General features: G+C 36.0%; 2 protein-coding genes across 2 annotated transcripts; one reads left to right on the forward strand and one right to left on the reverse strand.

The window, feature by feature from the left end:
* Positions 1–133: 133 nt before the first annotated feature.
* On the reverse strand, positions 134–10,098 carry st14b (ST14 transmembrane serine protease matriptase b). Its single transcript, XM_039694032.2, has 19 exons — positions 9,730–10,098; positions 8,707–8,863; positions 8,472–8,602; positions 8,255–8,325; positions 7,438–7,622; positions 7,247–7,282; positions 6,930–7,164; positions 6,659–6,801; positions 6,064–6,161; positions 5,843–5,949; positions 4,865–4,998; positions 4,667–4,771; positions 4,437–4,544; positions 4,231–4,347; positions 3,471–3,593; positions 2,813–2,996; positions 2,467–2,738; positions 1,201–1,337; positions 134–1,098 (listed from the first exon to the last, which is right to left on the reverse strand). The coding sequence occupies exons 1-19, from the start codon at positions 9,760–9,762 to the stop codon at positions 937–939; spliced, it is 2,538 nt and encodes an 845-aa protein (XP_039549966.2). The 5' UTR covers positions 9,763–10,098; the 3' UTR covers positions 134–936.
* Positions 10,099–15,008: 4,910 nt separating this feature from the next.
* On the forward strand, positions 15,009–15,980 carry LOC120494501 (odorant receptor 131-2-like). The gene has a single exon (XM_039693679.2). It carries the CDS (start codon positions 15,009–15,011, stop codon positions 15,978–15,980), a length of 972 nt encoding a protein of 323 aa, XP_039549613.2.
* The last annotated feature ends 3,345 nt before the right edge of the window (positions 15,981–19,325 follow it).

The raw sequence follows: 19,325 nt of genomic DNA on the forward strand, positions 1-19,325 counted from the left end.
TTTATTTTTTGTTAACCTATATAGGCATATGATAATTTACGTTTAAAACGTATTTGATGCAATTTTAATATTTTTCTAAACGTCTTTCTTTAAATGTAACACCAAATCCTGAATTTACAACATGACAAATAAGCAGATTAGAATTTCACTTTTAATTTTTATCAAAGAACTAAAGCATCAAGGCACATTATGGGAACGCCAATCCCCCAAGGGGGGCATTAACAAAAATAAAAATATGACATTATAACAAAATATTACAGAAACTCACAACAGTAAAACAAAGGTAATTAAGTAAATAACATTTTTTTAAAAACAATTGTTTGAAATTGAACACACACACACAACACACAATTAACAAATTAAAAAAAAACATTCAAGTACATTAACTCTCTAGAATAAATGAATACTCTAAAATTGTTTCCTATTATTTAGCCATAAAAAACATTTGTGCACAGATCTGATTATGAAGACATGAAAGGTATGAAAGGAGATTATAAAGCTACAATGTAATACAAATAAAAACAAAGCACAGTCCATTGACGTTACGCCATCAATTATATTACAAAAATCCCTGAGAAGCACTCAAATTTGAAAGATTTAGCAAGGCAGCAAGAATACTTTTCCTCCACAAAAAGAGAAACAGTTCATTTGAGCTAAAAAAAAAAAAACAGCATAGACAAAATCTATTAAGAGTGTAAACACATACAGAAACACAAAGACAAATTTGTGACTATGAGAGCTCCTTATTATGAAAAAACAAAAACAAAAACAGATCTTCATCAAAGAAAACTTTGCTGTGCACATCATGTGGGCTGATTATAAGAATCTTTATTGCTCCGAAACATGACTTGACGAATATAAATGCCTTAATTTTTCCTCAATAACTTTCAATACAGGTTGTTAGGCTTAAGTCCATTTCGTGTCACCGTTGTGACACTAAACCCCTGTCATCTGCTTAATCCAGCTGCGGTATTCTGTGACCCGTGTGTAGACACCAGGCCTGTTCCTGCGACCACAGCCGTCTCCCCAACTCACCACTCCAGCAAGGAACATGCGCCCATTGCTCTCAGTGGAAGTCATTGGCCCACCTGAGTCACCCTGGCAGGGGAAATAGAAATATTTTGTACAATATTGAGAAACACGTTTATGACATGCATCTGAATGGGGAAAAAAACAACAATCAAAAAACGGTAATTTTACCTGACAGGCATCTACACCTCCACTCAATACTCCTGCACAGATCATGCGTGGTGTTATCCCGTCATCCATCAGCTTGCTGCACACAGTGCTGTTAATAATGCGCACCTCTGCCTTCTGCAACACTGATGCAACATCATCTAGAGCAGGGAGAAGACATTTTCTTAGCTTACTAACTAATTTTTACATAACTCTTATGACATCATAATTTGTACTCAATGACATTCAGTAGGTACTGTAAGTACGTTCCCTCATTATGTGGTTTGGACAAATATATAGCAACACTACCAGTTTTACCAGTTTTGTTTTAGAGTTTAGACACACTTGACTAAATTTGTGTTAGGCAATAGATAAATGTGCAAAAACAAACAACAAAACGTCCAGTCTGGCAGTTGTGTCAGACTACTGAATTTGATTCAATTGCACTTCTAGGGTTCAGCAGTGATTCACTTATTTGCTCTGTAAAATAAAACCATTTTTGCCAAAACTACAATTCAACAGAACTTCAATGAAAAATAGCAGGACAGAATCAAGCATGACATTACTGTAACTGTCCTGGAAAAAATGTATACTTTCACACTTTAGAAAAATGGTTTGTCATAAACAGATAACTAAGTGCGAAGTAATGCATGACAAATGAGTAGTACCACACTAACACTAAGTAATAGTAATAGCAAATTTAGGACTGAGAAAGTTTTAGATAATCAATAATTACTGAAGGAGTTTAGCCTCATTAAAAACCATTACCTATGACAGATTATAAAGAATTACCAGTGAATTACCAATCAAAACATTAACATCTGAGTCCTTCAACTGTGATGCATCAGTAATAACTCAAGTGTAACCTAGTCACTCTACTAGTGAAACTACTACTAGTGATAACATTTTTGATAATAGTCCAGATCACAAGTAGTTGTACAAGTAGCTACAATGTAATACAAATAGCTATTAGACTAATAGTTTGCCCTATTATTATAAAATTTTGCAAATATTACATATACACACACACACACACATATATATGTGGCTTGTTTTTAATACTCAAAGGTGATAGGATAGCGAAACCCCCATTTCGTCGTCATTCGATGCAACTCGAAATGACTACAAAAGGGAACTGTTATTTTAAAATGTAACAATTTTAAATTGTAATACTGTATATTTGATCAAATAAGTCCAGCCTTGGTGAGCATATGAGACTTCTTTCAAAAACATAAAAAAATATTAATGACTCAAACTTTTGAACAGATTATAGGTTGTTGAACGACTTACCAACGTCCTCTCTTGTCTTGCCCCAGCCAGTGATCCATACAGATTTGCCTGCTGGGAAGTCATGTGTGGTTTCAGGTAAGCAGACAGGCCAGATATTCTGGCTTAGAGTCACAGGGCTGTCCAACTCCATTAGAGCGATGTCATTGTCGTAGCTCATGGGATCATACTGAGGGTGAGAAATTATGCGCTTCAAACTTTTTAGGGTTGACTTATTAGTCTCACCCTGTTTAAGTAGGCCTAGATAGACTTCCCACTGGTCAGGCTGGGAATACCTAGCAAAAGAACAAACAATAAGTCAGGATCGGTGTAGGAGAGATGGAGAGGACCAAACAAGATGAGAACTCACATGAACTTTTCATTGTCCTGCACACAGTGAGCAGCAGTGACAAGCCAGCGGTTACTGATAACAGATGCCCCGCACACATGTCCTTGTCTCTTCATGTGAAGGCTGACCTGCCAGGGCCATTCTCCTTCATTCGAGTCCTTTCCACCCACAATACGACTTGACTTGTAGGGCTTTGTCCCGCATTCTACAGTGAATCAGCAAATTGAAAAGATGTAAATACACATAATATTAATGGCACGGTTATTTTTGTTGTAAGGAATATTAATAACCACTAACATTGTTACTATTATTATTCATAACTATTATCTATCATAAATATCATTGCATGAAAAATGGTGGTGATGGTTTTAAACAGTCTCAGAAATACATAAAAGAGGTCTTAACCTTCCAACAATTAAAATAGTCAATTTTGACATCAATCTTTTGAATTGATATTCAATTCATTTTACCCAAAATATAGTAAATATTAAATATAATAAACATGTCAGAGTTGAAAATTGTTGTGCGGCTTCATACAGTATTTTTGTGGAAACGGATCCTTTTTTTCAGGATTCTTTGATGAACAAAAATCTTTTATAACATTATAAAAGTCTTCAGTGTCACTTTTTTGAACAACAAATGATTTCTCAGAGGAAAGAAAGAAAAATTTTGAACTTACTACACTCTGCTTCATCCGAACCATCCGGACAGTCAATTTCTCCATCACACATAGGGTTCAGCTTGCTGATGCATTGGTTATTATTGCACTTATAAGAGTGATCAGAGCAGCGAATAGCTATGGCTAGATTTAAAAGAGAAATAATCAAATCCAATACTGTGAGACTGCTTATGTTGACAGCAAACTAATTGTGAAATCATACGTAAGCAATAGAGGTATACATACACAATAATATCATTAATATATGCACTTTTTAATATAGAAATAAACAGGTAAGACAGACCTAAACAGGCCAAAAACAGAAAAGAAGACAGGGCAAGTGTGCCGCAAACATCCTGAAAACTGAAGCCAAAGCATTTTGCTTTCACAAAGCATGGAATCGAAAAAAATCTTTTACAATTATATTTCAAAAAAATGTTTTCACCAAGATGGTTTCTGTCATTTTAAGTAGGTCTTATCACACTGATGTATGCACAAGTGTTTGCTTTACAAAAAAATTGGTTTTAGTTATTAAGTTATAATATTTTAGTCTAACATCATGATTGACAGCTGCCTTTGCGGTTGAGTCTGCTGGAACGGGATTATGAGCGGGACCTACCGCGATACTGCGCAGACTGATGAATGACATAATCAGCGTAACATGTCAACGACTATTTCTTCGACTACAGTGGCTTCATTTCTCTACAGTGCAAGGTAGTGGAGACACGTCATCCATCTTTCTTAGGCAAAGACATTGGCATTATTGAATGAAAGTTCTTACATTTCTCACACTGAGATTCATCTGAGCCATCCCCACAGTCGTTGTAGCCATTACACTCCTTATAATTTGAAATACAGAGGCCATTTCGACATTTGAACTCTTGAGCTTTACAATTCCCTGCAGACAAAATCAAAAAAACAACCTGAAATCATCTCCATTACTCTTGCTCCGTAATTCATGACTTTGAGAGCTGGTTTCATCCTTACCACAGTTTTCCTCATCAGTGTTATCTCCGCAATCATTCACCCCATCACAGAGCCAGAAAATGGGTTTGCAGAAGCTGTTCTTGCATTTGATTTGAGTCACATTACAGTCTGCATGCATGGGGTAAAGAAAGTAATGTAAAATCCCAAATGACACATTATTATAGTATTTCAAGAGCTTCTCTTTGTGAAAACAACTATAGAAAGACTGAGTACAAGTGGAATAAACTTACTGCAGCCCCTCTCATCACTCATATCTCCACAGTCATTGTAGCCATCACACTGTAGGCTAGTAGACACACACAGATCATTGTCACACTGGAACCTCCCAGGACAGGCTGTGGAAAGGTGATTGAGATATTTTTGTCATGATGGACTGGGTTAGAACATTGCGCTTTAAAATCAGCCGAAAACAATATGATTTTACTCACGATTAGTGGGTTCAAAGGCCTCAAACTCTGCAGAAAAGCCCTCGCTCACGTAGGACAGGTCAGAATGAAATTTGACTGTTGCTTGGTTTGATTTGATAGTGTACACTGTTTTAGGTGGCTTCTCTCCACATATTCTTATAAAAATGGAAAAAAATAGAGTTTGCATTAACATTTCAAATTTTAGGCTTGGTAAGATTTGTAATTATTTTTGAAAGAAGGCTCTTATTATAACCAGCAAGACTTCATTTATTTGATCAAAAATACAGTAAAAATGTAATAATGTGGAGTATCATTACAATTTAAAATAATTAAATATATTTTAAAATGTAATTCATTCCTGTGATGACAACGCTGAATTTTCAGCATCATTACTCTAGTCTCCTGTCACATGATCCTTCAGAAATCATTCTAATATGCTGATTTGCTGCTCAAGAAACATTTCTTTAGTCTGACTTCATCATTTCATATTCCAGTCAGAATACTGATCCATATGTCTTGGATTATGAGGTGTGTCTAAACCGAACCAGGAAAAAACAACAACTCTGCACTCAAAAAAAATGTTGTGGGTGGGGTTCGGGCTGGCATCCAGGCTAACATTTCTTAGTATTAATGTTGAAAACAGTTGTGCTGCTTAGTAAATATATGAAAACCATGATAATTTTTTTTTTTTTTCAGAATGATTTGATTAATAAAAAGTAAAAAATAACTGCATTTATATAATATAATAGAAATAGAAATCTGTTACATTATAAATGTCCTTCCTGTCACTTTTGATCAATTTGATGTATTAATGCTGAATGAAAGTATTCACTTATTTAAAAAGAAATTGTAATGAGCCCAAATTTTTGAGTAGTAGTGCATAAATGATCTACTTCTATATATTTTATAGTTAGTAACATCTAATCAGGTAAATCATGATTATTTTGAAGCAACAGATCTGTATAAATAATGCTTTTCCAATGATGACTTTTGTCTTACCTGTAATTTAACTCCAAGTAGTCTGTGCGACAGCTGATGGTGTCCTTTTCAGTGCTATGTATAGATAACTTGTCAAACTTTATCTTGATATGCTTTCCTGGTGGAACCTGTGAGACAGAAGAACATTTAAGAACTTGCAATATTGTGAGGAACTAATTAATGTAAGAAACGGACCAAAGATGACGGAAAATGTAAGTGACATTGAGAACAATCTATTTTACCTCAATGTTCCAGACACAGTCAATCTGAGGTGGGTAATGGGAGGGATAGCCAGGTGATGTGAAGGTACCCCGAAGCCCAGTTAGTTTCCCTCCGCAGTCTAAAGAATGCGACAAGTCATTTATTTCACACAAATATTGGCCTTAGATTTGCTTGATTTAACACATAAGCATAGGATCCAGAACTAAAGGGATAGTTCACCCACAAATGAAACCTCTGTCATTTACACACTATCATGTCGTTCCAAAGCTGTATGACTTTCTTTCTTCTTTGGAACACTTGTAATCTTTTGTAATCTTTGAACAATAGTGTATGTAATGTTACTCAAATTAAACCACCAAAATGAATACCGGTATATTAGGAACAATATACTAGGAGTATATTATATTAGCAGTATATTAGGAGTTTTACTGACACATGACAGTGACAATGATCTGAATTATACTATTCTCATAATGATGACTGAAAATAATGCATTTCTTGTTTCATGGCAGACAAGAAATATTTATATCCAGTAAATTTGCCATTGGCAAATGTGTCAAAAAATGGAAATCTGGAACCTACACGGGAGTTTATATGTATATCATTAAACTCTACCTTGAATTTTGGCTGGGATCTGGGAGTAAAATGCCCTAAAACCAGGGAAGTTTTTCTCTTCATTTGTAACCAGTGTAACCAGCATGACATTCCCAGAGGAGATGAAAATGAGCTTCTCATGTGGTAAGCGATATCCACATTTCCTGCATGAACATGGTTGTTAGATTCCATATCACAAAGACAATGAAAACAAACAGGCACGTGTTATGTGACACTCACACATGCGGTACTGTGTCACGCGGAGGATGACTGAAAACATACGAACACTTACTCCGTTATGACTTGCTTCTCTGATGGTGCTAATGAGTCATAAACTTTGATGAAATCATTACGACAGTCTTTCTCCAGTTCTAGGACGTCAAACTCTAGTCTGATCCTGTGCTCTGGGTCGGCCCGAATCTGCCACTCGCTGTAGAGGTTTGGAGAGTAGGGGGCATCAGGAAAACCTGGAGACCGGATAATGTCTGTCTGGTTCTCATGGGCATGATGAGACTTCTTAGTGGACCCTAAAAGACAGGACAAGTTCAATACCAGTCTGAGATATGAACACATAAATAGATAAATACAAGGAGCGTATCTTTTACTCACGTTTGAGGTTTTTGCTAGCGAAACGAGCATCCACAGCTGTAATACACACCAAAATACATATGAATTTTGACTGTAAACAATTAAGACCCAATAGTGCTGGACTAAAATGAGACCCATATTCCTATTTTCTGTAAAGAGGTGACAGCATGAAACTATGTGGGTAATATGAAACGCTCTTTCAGTTGATTTACCTCCTGTCGTCATGCCATCAATGGTGAGGCTATTGTCAGTCTTGCGCCCAAGACCACTCCGGCTTTTCCGTACATTTTCCACTCCATCTATGGATGCAATGGCCTCCTCCACAGCAGATAATTTGGATGCCCGCACATTAAACTCAGACAGGTAATATGCGATGATACCGTTATTACTGCCCTCACTATAGGGGAAGAACATTTTATTACACTTACAATACAAATCAATACAAATAAACATGAATGAGATTCATAGTATGAAATGAGTCCGGCATATTCTGTGATGTCGTAATAGATTTATAGCTTTGTTTAAAAAGAGATTTTGGGGTGGAATATTCAAGGTTGGCTGACAAATAACTTGTTCATTAACTTGTCCATTGTCAATAAGCTTGACTTGAATTTGAATGTAAGGGGTGCTGTGATTGGTCACGCTTAAATAGTCCTGCAGTGTGACAAACTCATTAAGGCCAATTTACACCGCACAGACAAATACTAACAAATACAGTACGTTTGTGGGTTTTGTTGGATCAGTGTTACTCCTGTCGGCGTCTGTTGGTGTTGGACAGGGTTTTTTTCACCCGACTGGACGTTTTGAATCAGCGTTTGCCGTGTCTTTAGGGGCAGTGTGAATATGACAGTAAGATCTCATAAAAGTCTAAAACCAATGGCAGACTTGTTTGTTGGTGTTTTTCTGTGCTGTCTGAGTTGGCCTTTAAAGAACAAATTCCATACTTTCTGTCCGAGTTAAATTTCCGATTGACCTTTCATGTCAACTAGCCATCATTCTCTATCATGAGTGGTAGAATTATTTAATTACCTGAAACCTTGCACACTGGATACCACATGGTACCTGGATAGCAACTGTACTTGACCGTATATGGTTTTGAGCTGAAAGACAAGATAGAATTCTGTTAAGTATTAAGATGTCAAAATTACTCTTATGAACTCAATATATCACCTCCTGGAAATAGCCATTAATGAAGTAGGCAAATAAAAACATGAAAAAAACTTCCAAAGAAACACGTCCACCTCACCTGCGTTGAGACCTTTGAAGCGAGTTCTTTATATTCAGTGCTGTTAGAGTTTTCATAAGCATCTGAGAACGTCTGACTGGAGATGGTCAAATATCCACTGAACAACTTCTTGACCTTTCCAATTGGCCTGACTATAAGAATGAACATGTTAGAGTTATTGTTTTATCAAAATCATTCAGATTTGCGGTTAATGGTGATACTAGCAGTGTGTTAGTTTACATGTTAAATAACTCACAATGGAAATGCCACACTAGCAGTCCAGTTACTAATGCAATTATGGCAAATGCCGTGAGACCTATTGCCACAATCACCCTGCCCGATATCCTGCTCTTCTGTAACTTTTTTATATCCGATGCAGGAAGAAACTGCTCTGTCTGGTCCAAGCCGCTGTCCTACGGAGAAATGTAAAACACAATAAAATACACTTGTGCTTTTTGAGTTTGTTATGTGACTGTTACGCATAGAATGAGTTACTCTCTGTACCTACCCTGAGGACACAGACACACTGTACTGTACATGATGACTAAAATGCAATTTTGAACCACCCATGTGAAAACAGGCTATTCCTCTTAAGCAGTCAAATCTCACTGCTGGTATGAGTAGGCAAGTTGAACATGGTTGCAACAGTTTTCTAAATTCTGAACCAACACCTTTCTCATCAGCGTCAACAATCCACCCCAACCAAGTATGCATTGGCAGGAGTGTGTGTGTGTGTCACATGACTGAAGTGGCAGTTTTTCTTAATTGATGCAAAACTGGTTCTTTTAATGACAGTCTTTTGATTAAATATCTTTAAATACATATTTACTGTAGATAATTTTTTAAATATTGGTGGAGGATACTAAATATTTTTTTCAAGTTCAAGCACAATGTAAACTCGAGACTGAAACTGCAATATTTGTGGGTAAAATCATTGGTTTAAGCTATTTAAAACAGTGAAGCAAATCAAATTAGACAGGCACAGGCAAATACATTTAATATATAATACAATTACAGCTATAATTAATAATTATTTCAATTTTTTAAATATTTAACCATATATAGGCTATAAATATGACATAGTTATAGTATATGTATAGCCTATAGTTAATATCCAAACTAAAATTGCCTATATCTTTATATAAATACCGAACAAATGAGGCTGTTACTTATGTAAATTGCCAAACACAAACAGCACTGTACAAAGAGCTAATAACGCCTGAAACAACTGACAACAAGAAAAACGAATAGTAATAAAGATACTCAGTTTAAAACATACCGGTAATTTTTTCCCAGATTTGAGCGGGTCCATATCATTCGACGTATTTGTCAAATTGGCCGCTGTCAGCCCACTGTGTTGCCGTTCAAGTGTCACGCAGGCGGCCCTTTGTCGTCACCTATAGCGAAACTCGCTGACACACGCGCGCAGGTGTCTGCTCGATCGACCACAAGAAACTAGCCCTCCATCCAGCTCTTTTTTGCATGATTTTTTAGATTCGAGACGGTATAACCCGGTTGATTGTATTATTAATGTAGGTTTTAAATCTGAAAAACAATATTTATTGATATTTATTTTAAATCGTAAAGTGTCACTTCCCACCCAGTTTCGAGCTGCAGGTAAGTCTCTCGCAAGCAACCACCCTGTACGTTACTTCCTGTAGACACGATACATAGGTGTGACGTGGGAAAACCAGTATCTCTATAAATAAAGCAGTAAACATGATTAAAAAAAACAAAAACAAATCATTTGTGTCTTATTTGCTATCAATCTACTAACGCATGTATTATAAACTCTTAAAAATAATGTTGCAAAGGTGTTTAACCTTCAGAAAATGTTGGTAATAAAATAAAATAAAATATGCCTGAATGAATGTCAGGGTTGCAAATGTAGCCTGAATTATTATTATTATACGACTATATTGATATTTTGTCTAAATTCGTGCAACAGTTGGTCTCCCATAAATTTAAGTAGGCCTATTTGTTTGTTCATCTTTAAAATTATTATTATAATTATTACTAGGGCTAACAAATGCAGTCAACACAACAATTGGTTTAAAACGACAAAAAATGGAATGAGATTTTCAAGTTCAATACGTCTGAAAAGTTAATTATCACAGTGAAATGATGATGGTGATGGACAGACTTTATACTTTATAAACATACACCTAAAGGATTATTAGGAACACCATACTAATACTGTGTTTGACCCCCTTTCGCCTTCAGAACTGCCTTAATTCTACGTGGCATTGATTCAACAAGGTGCTGATAGGATATTGATAGGATATGGATAGGATAGCATCTCGCAGTTAATGAGCAAAGCTTTAGGTGAGTGTAAGTAAAGAGACACAAGACAGCAGCAGGAACACCCAAAAGATCAACATTAAAACCTTCTCATTAAAGCTCATTAATTATTTAAATCTTCGCCATTTTAGACCTCTGGCACTTGCCATCATTATGGGGGAAAACAAGGCTTCTCTTTCGTCATGTTATCCCTTGATAATCAGTGTTGTTGAGGATAAACTGGAACACTGAACAATGAACAATTGTATTTTTATTAACTAACGTGAACAAAGATGAATAAATATTGTTACAAGTCATATTGATCATTATACGTTATTGTACTGTACACTCTCTGTACACAAGTCTCATAATAAGGAATCTTTTTGTACCTTACTCCTGGGTGCATATAAAGTGGATATTACCTAAATGGTATATGTTAGTATCTTTTTAAATGGTAGTCCCTTACGGAAAAAAAAATATGGGAATATAAAATAATCGAATATATTACATAATTTCCAAATGGGAAAATAGTGCTTATATTTTTCAATATCAATGACCATGTAGGGCTATTTATATAGGCCTATTCATAAATGAAGACAAAAATAGCTTTACATGTAATATTCACAAAGGTTTATCCTTTATTGTGTACATATTATATGTGTACATATACAACGGATTTCTAGTTCCCAACATGCTTTGCTTCTGACTGTTAAAGGAAGGCAAGTGTTAAAATTAAGTGTTATTCGATGTTTCTTTGCTCAATATTAAAATAGGGGGATCAAATATTGAAGCATGGTCAAAGGTGACGCCTTGGGGTGAGAATGCGTTGTGGATATCTATCCCTCCAGGGTTTCTTGGCCTGAAAAAGGTTGAAGACCCCTGAGCAACAGATTATGGGTAAATGTGTACAAACCACTGGCGACGGGTTGTTTATACATTGTCAATCTTTATTTTGTGTGTCTTTGTTTTGATGCGCTCACACTCGAAGACTGTTCTTCCCCAAGGAAGCCATGTTTTCACAAAAACAACACACTTGATAGACAGAAGAATCATAAATTATTAATACATGTCATAATGAGGAGTTCAGGGAGCAATTTAGGGCAGACTGGATTAACTGTGCTCATGCTTTCTGTGCTTCTATCAGTATAGGCCCAAAGTATATAATGTTATACTGTTATATAAATGTACTATTTAGTATTTAGTATAGCTGATGTAAAAGCAAAACAATGTTTCCCATATAACTTTACCAAAAGATGAGTCAATGTTCTCAGTCATGCCATTTTGTAGCATTTATTTTATATGTATTTATTTATAAATCCAAAATATCTGGATATCTGGATGTCTCCTAATATTAATTTGGCAGCATTTATTGTCTGCATGTAGCTCTAGTGTGTTGAACAACCTTCTAAATTAGAAAATATTTGTAACTTTTCATTAAATGTATAAATAATAAATTGGCCTGCTAAAAATGTGCTTTAAATTCTTAGTTTCTTGTCTTACAGTTTTGTGAGGCGATTTACAGAACCAGATATGATGAATGAAGACCCGAGCCAGAATCATAATAAATTAAAGAAAGGTTTAACTGAAGATAGTTTGCAGTTTCCTCAGCAAAGTCAGCTTCAAGACCTGCACAAGGAATTTGTAGGCCACCCCACTTCAGTTACAAAGATTACAGCACTTATACTCGCACCAAGATCTAAACTACGTCCTTGCTTCAGGTTGAATGATTCTGATTGGCTAAGAAAATAGACAAAAAGCAATTTTCCACACATAAACAGTTCCACACATAAACAAAAGACTGGAGCATATCTCCATCGATTATGCCAGCCCATTCTCACCCCCAAGGCGTCACCTAACTGACCATGCTTCAATATCTGACGCTTTAGGCGCCCTTAGATGACGCCCTAGGATCGCGTGTACCCTACCCCCACCCCAGACCTAAACCTAACCGCGTCCTCTAACTGACGCTTTCCTTTAGCGTCAGTTAGATGACGCCGTAGGATCGCGTCATTTAAGTGACGCTAAAGGGCGCCTAAAACGTCAAATATTGAAGCATGGTCAAAGGTGACGCCTTGGGGTGAGAATGCGTTGATTATGCAGCTGACACTCGGACTCTCAGCCCATTCTCACCCCCAAGGCGTCACTTAACTGACGCCTTGGGAAGCATTTGGACATGCTTCAATATCTGACGCTTTAGGCGCCCTTTAGCGTCAGTTAGATGATGCCCTAGGATCGCGTGTACCCTACCCCCACCCCACACCTAAACCTAACCGCGTCCTCTAACTGACGCTTTCTTTTAGCGTCAGTTAGATGACGCCGTAGGATCGCGTCATGTAAGTGACGCTAAAGGGCGCCTAAAACGTCAAATATTGAAGCATGGTCAAAGGTGACGCCTTGGGGTGAGAATGCGTTGGGACTCTGAAGTTAGGCACATTGCGACCTTCCAGGTTGCAGATTTGGGTTGCTGTATACGTGCGCCAGCCTGTCTAGAACAACAACTCAGAGTCAGTCTTCAATAATGCCCATAACCTGTAACCAGAAAAACGAATACAACCTTTCTTAAACACAAAACGAGTCGACATTTTGTCCCCTTGGAATTATAAGGTTCTATCTGACATTTTTGTCAAAATTGAGTTATTCACATATTCTTATTCTGTGACAATTTATTTACATTATGTGATGTGTTTTGTACATTTAGGGTCCCTGTTATTTTTATGTTTGAAAGAAACTTGTTCCCCATACACATTTTCCTATATGGAATGCAAAAACTTTGAAGCTCAATATCTCAAAACTGTTCAGAACGCAGATAGAACCTTATAATTCCAAGGGGACGATTTCGTGAAGCCGGGCTAAATGAGCAAGCACTGTATTGTTTCTTAAGAGCAGAGATTTGTAGAAATGTTTTTAAAATAAAAAAATACAAAATACTGTGTGGAAATAAATACAAATACAGTATTTTGTATTTTGAAAAAAATACATGTGGGATTGGTCATTCAGTTTTTAAAATGTTCCAGTACTAATGCATTCTGCTTACTCTATACATGACATGTTGTAATAAAAAGGTTTCGACTTCATACATTTTACAACTGTTTTCCAGGTTTGACTATGATTGTTGTGTCTTAAACCTTTTAATGCCCTCAAGTATAGCAAATATCAGATCAACCTTTGGCAAAAATATGTTGAGGACTAAAAGGGTCAGTAAAAAAAACACACATGTATTTCAAATTTCAATATCATTTTCCGATTTAATTGTCATGCTTTTTTTAATTACTTTTATATTCATGTTCTAAACAATGGTTATTGTCAAGTTTCTGCATGCCTTCTGAAACTACACATTGTCATTTGCACAAGGGGGAAAAAGACAGATAAAAAAATAAAAATAATATTGTGAAAATAAACACATAGCCTATAGTTTTACAGTGATCCTAAAATAGTTCAGCATTGATTTGTTGATTCTGTCTTTGAGCTTGCTCACAATATATTCTCCAGTCCAAACAAACCTGTATAATGTCCATTAGCTGCTATTTTTAATGTATTTTATTTAATCTAAGAGGGATGACAATATAGTAGCAGAGAGGGTCTTACATTTCTGCCCACTCATTTAAATCTGAACGCATCAGAGATTTTCATCATGTCAATTACAAACCTATAGTCAATAAACATTTTACAGCGTATTGCAAGAAAGTGGCGTTCACATTCACATGGACCACGCAGTGTGGTCAGTACGGGCCTTTCTCCTCATCTCCTGTTATCCCATTCCCATCACACACACGTGCACTGTTTTAAAATGTGCAAGAATGCTGCTTAACTGCATGATCACATGAAGCGCTTTCTCAGAAAAAAAAGTGACCAGAAAGCAGGGTTTTGTAAAATGGAAGCTGCATGGGTTCTATTTTATTCCTATTAAACTTTTCACTCATTTTACTGGTTATACAAAATGACTAATTTATTGAATAAAAAATGGTATCCTACATGCCACATCCAACATGCCATCCCTCCCACCCAATGGCATGTAGGATACCCATGTGGTTCTGTCTGCCTCTGTTTAACATCTATATAAGTTCAGGAGCAGTGTGTGTGGAATCTGCAGCTGGAGCAGATGGAAGGTTGATATTCACAGAAAGACAACACGTTTGTGTAAGAGGTCTGTTGTGTCCTATGCAAACTTTTGAAAATATTCATCATCAACAGATGCAGAAAGATTGCATCAAACTGCATTGATCTTTAGTACTGTATATTGAAATATGTCTTGGTTCACTGTTTCTTGTATTTCAGCTTATGGCAGCGTCCAATGGCACAGCTGGGGATGTGTCTGTGACTTATCAGCTAATCTTTGCTCAAGACATGGATGCTGGGCTCAGTACTAAAACTGCAGTGTCTGTGTTAACATCTCTGTTCTTCATTTTTGTAAACGGTGTGATGCTCTTTGCTCTAGGAAGCAAGCGCGTGTTCCATGAGACGCCGCGCTATATACTTTTTAGCCACATGCTTATGAATGACTCTGTGCTTTTGCTGGTCTCAATCTCATTGCATGCACTGGCTCAGCGTTTCCTTCCAATACCCAAATCCATATGCACTCTGTTAGTGTTGATCTCCCACTGCACTTTCCGTAACGCTCCTCTGACTCTCGCACTGATGTCTCTGGAGCGGTACGTGGCGATCTGCTTCCCTCTGAGACACTGCAACATCGCCACACCAAAAAGGACTGGAATCGCCATAGGAATCATCTGGTTGCTTAGTTCTATAAATATTATAACTGACATTATATTTGTTTTAACTGTCAACCCCAGTTATTTAGTTGGTATTATATTATGCTCATCAGAAACATTGTTTCTATTCAAATGGCAGCTGGATAAATATCAAGCGTTTGATGTTCTTTATTTTGTGTCTGTTGCAGTGATCATCATTTTCACATACATTAGCATTATGATCACTGCTCGGTCTGTCTCCTCTGATAAAGATTCAGCTAAAAAAGCCCTCAGAACGGTGCTGTTGCACTTGATTCAGCTGGGACTGTGTCTCACCTCTTTCTTGTATGTTACAATAGAAAGAACACTGTACATAATGACTGGAACCAACTCTTCTCTCTTCAGAAATCTCAGATATCTCAATTTTCTTATTATTCTCATTCTACCACGTTGCCTGAGTCCTCTGATCTACGGTATGAGAGATGAAGCAGTGTGGCCCTTGTTCAAATATTTTTTCTGCTATCGTTCAGGAAAAGTAAAGCCCTCTGTTAATGTACATTAATGTTTTGTTTTTTTTGACAAATGGTTATATCCAATATTGTGGCGCACAAGTTGCAAACACCTTAAATATAATAATTGCAATGTTTAAACTTGTTCATCAAACTCTCAGATGAAATTACCTGACTGTTATCTGGGTGAGTAATAGGCTATATCTGTGCATATTTTAACATAATATTTATTCATATATATATATATGCATATATGTATTCTTTTCATTTTTAATGCTTTCATTTTATTTATATTATAATACAGAACCTATTATTGATTTTTGAAGTTTCTACCTGGGTGCTGAAATTACACTTGTATAAAAACACTTATATAAAATAATTTTGGGAAAATAATAATGTCTCCTAAACAGGGACAAAAGTATAAACATAAGATAAAAACTGTTAAAACCTCACCAAGAATTCTATGTACATTTCCATATAATTATTATTAATTATGCAGACAGCTAGCCTGTATAATGCATTTGTACACTTTTGGGCTCCATATGGAAAGTCTTTTCAAGGCTTTTTGTATCTACAAACAACATTTATGTATAGCTCATTATGCATGTAAATAAACCACCCTTACTGTATGTGAGATTGAATAATAAATAGTTTATTCAATTATTAACAGATACAGTGATCATAGAAATAGTTCAGCATTTGTTTGCTTGCTCAAAATATACTCTATAAACAAACCTGTATAATGTCCATTTATTGCTTTTTATAATCTATTTTTCTTCTATTATATCTCACATTTATGATCTAATTATATGTACAAACGACTAAGAGACAGAATGCTCCTACCAGACAAGAAGGGATGATGGCATTCTCGCAGAGAAGATCTTGCATTGCTTTTGTTTGGTTGTAGGGACTGTTAACAGAGATGGACCCTATCCCCAGCCTCACTCATTTTAAATCTGAATCCAGTTTTAAAAAAATTCCAATTTTCATGTATTCTGGCATAATTGGGTGTTCAAATAAATAAAAACATTGTATGATGGTAATACATATAAGTATTTTTTTAAAGATACTTATAGATAACTTTTTAGTACAACATTTGTGCAATCAAAGCCTCAAAATTAAAGTGAAAGGCTTCAGTGAGCTTCTATTTTTAAACGGGGAAGGACGTTCTGCTTCTTGGTGTTTTTGCTATGGGAGATGCCATCAGTGTGACCATGTCTGGAGCATGTGTAAACACACAAATGTACAAAACCTTACTCCGTCTCTGCGGGACAGGCCTCAGTAGAGCGTTAAGAGCAGAGCTGTAAGGGGGATACACATAATGCTTGAGTAGAGGGATGCTTGCGGACTGCTTAGTGCTGACCATAATTTTGTTTACCCTCCATCAACATTAAGGAAGTACCTGTCTAGAGGGAAGCATTTAGCCCTACCTAAAGGGATAGTTCAACCAAAAATAAAAATTACCCCATTTACTCACCCTCAAGCCATCCAGGTGTATTCTCCTTTCAGACAAATACAATAGGCTTTATGCACAGCTGCACTACTTCCTGAACTTCAGCCAGCTCCTTGTTTCCTGTCTTCCATTATTGGGCAAAATTGATTAATTCAGGTGTGTCTGATTATTGTTGCCATGACTACTGAGGTCAAGCACACCTGAATTAATCAATGTGTCCAATAACGGCAGACAGGAAACAAGGACCTGGCTGAAATTCAGGAAGTAGTGAAGCTGTGCTTAAAGGCAATTGGAGTAATATTAAATGTTCTTTATAATACCAGTGAATGGCCATTTCATGTTTTGAAGAGGTTAATAAAGGCCTTCTGAAGCGAAAAGATGATTTATTGTCAGAAAAATATCACCCAGTTGCAGTAAAAACATGCTACCTTTGAAGAAACCTCAAATAAATGTTATTTTAATGCATTTTAAGATAGACATTTTTAAATATATACATATTGGGCACTTTAATTTACACATGAATTGTTTGTGGTGGTTAACCTGCAATTTACACTTTAAATTCACAAAGAACAATCACACCAAAATAGGGCTGTAACGATATGCAATATAAAAGTGTTGAACATTTGATAAAAAAATTGATCACAATTTATTTTTATTTTTTTCAGTACAAATACATTCTGCTCACTCTAAAACATGGCGAGTTGTAATAAACAGGTTTTGAGTTCTCTGAAGTTCATAAATTTTACAACTGTTTTTCAGGTTTGACTAAATGATTGTTAAATGTAATTAAACCTTTTAATGCCCCCGAGTAATTAGCAAATCAGATCAATCTATTCTCTAGCAAAAATATGTTGAAGACTAAAAGGGCCAGTAATATACACACATGTATAATTTCAATTTTCAATATCATTTTCTGGTTTAATTTAATTCATTATAAAATATGTATAATATTTGCAGACAGCCTGTATTTTGCACTTTTACACGTTGTACTGTTAAAGAAAGACTTCGTTTTTTGTAACTAACAAAACATATAGCCTATAGACCATTTCACAAGATGTAAACAACACTGGTCCAGAAACACTTCCTGTTTCAGTTTGTAACTGTTTTCTTTATTTCACATGTAAAGAAAACATCTTAAAGATGTTTGTTTAACTTTTTGATTCAGTTTTAAATGTTCTGTTGGTTGTATTTTATCCCAGCTTTTATGTAGTGTTAAAAAACTGAAACAGGAAGTGCCTCTGGACCAGTGTTGTTTACATCTTGTGAAATGGTCTATAGTAATCCTAAAATAGTTCAGCATTGATTTGTTGAATATTTAATTTTCTGTCTTTGAGCTTGCTCACAATATATTATCCTAACAAACCTGTATAATGTCCAATAGCTGCTATTTGTAATGTATTTTATTTAATCTAAGAGGGATGACAACATTATAGCCGCAAAGATGGTCTTACATTTCTGTTGCTTGGTTTGGTTAGTTTGGTTATGGATTCTACAAATGTTGGCCCAGCTAGCCCACTCATTTAAATCTGAATGCATCAGAGAGTTTCATCATTTCAACAACAAATAGTCTATTAAATTTTTACAGCGTACTGCAAGCAAGCTAATAGACAAGAAAGAGGCATTCACATTTACATGGACCACGCAGTGTGGTCAGTACGGGCCTTTCTCCTCATCTCCTGTTACTTTAATCCCATTCCCATCACACACACGTGCACTCTTTTAAAATGTGCAAGAATGCTGCTTAACTGCATGATCACATGAAGCGCTTTCTCAGAAAAAAAGTGACCAGAAAGCAGGGTTTTGTAAAATGGAAGCTGCATGGGTTCTACTTTATTCCTATTAAACTTTTCACTCATTTTACAAAATGACTAATTTATTGAAAAAAATGGTATCCTACATGCCACATCCAACATGCCATTCCTCCCAGCCAATGGCATGTAGGATA

The sequence above is a fragment of the Pimephales promelas genome, chromosome 19 (assembly GCF_988280905.1).
Source record: "Pimephales promelas chromosome 19, fPimPro1.hap1.1, whole genome shotgun sequence".
In the NCBI taxonomy this organism is placed as follows: domain Eukaryota; kingdom Metazoa; phylum Chordata; class Actinopteri; order Cypriniformes; family Leuciscidae; genus Pimephales; species Pimephales promelas.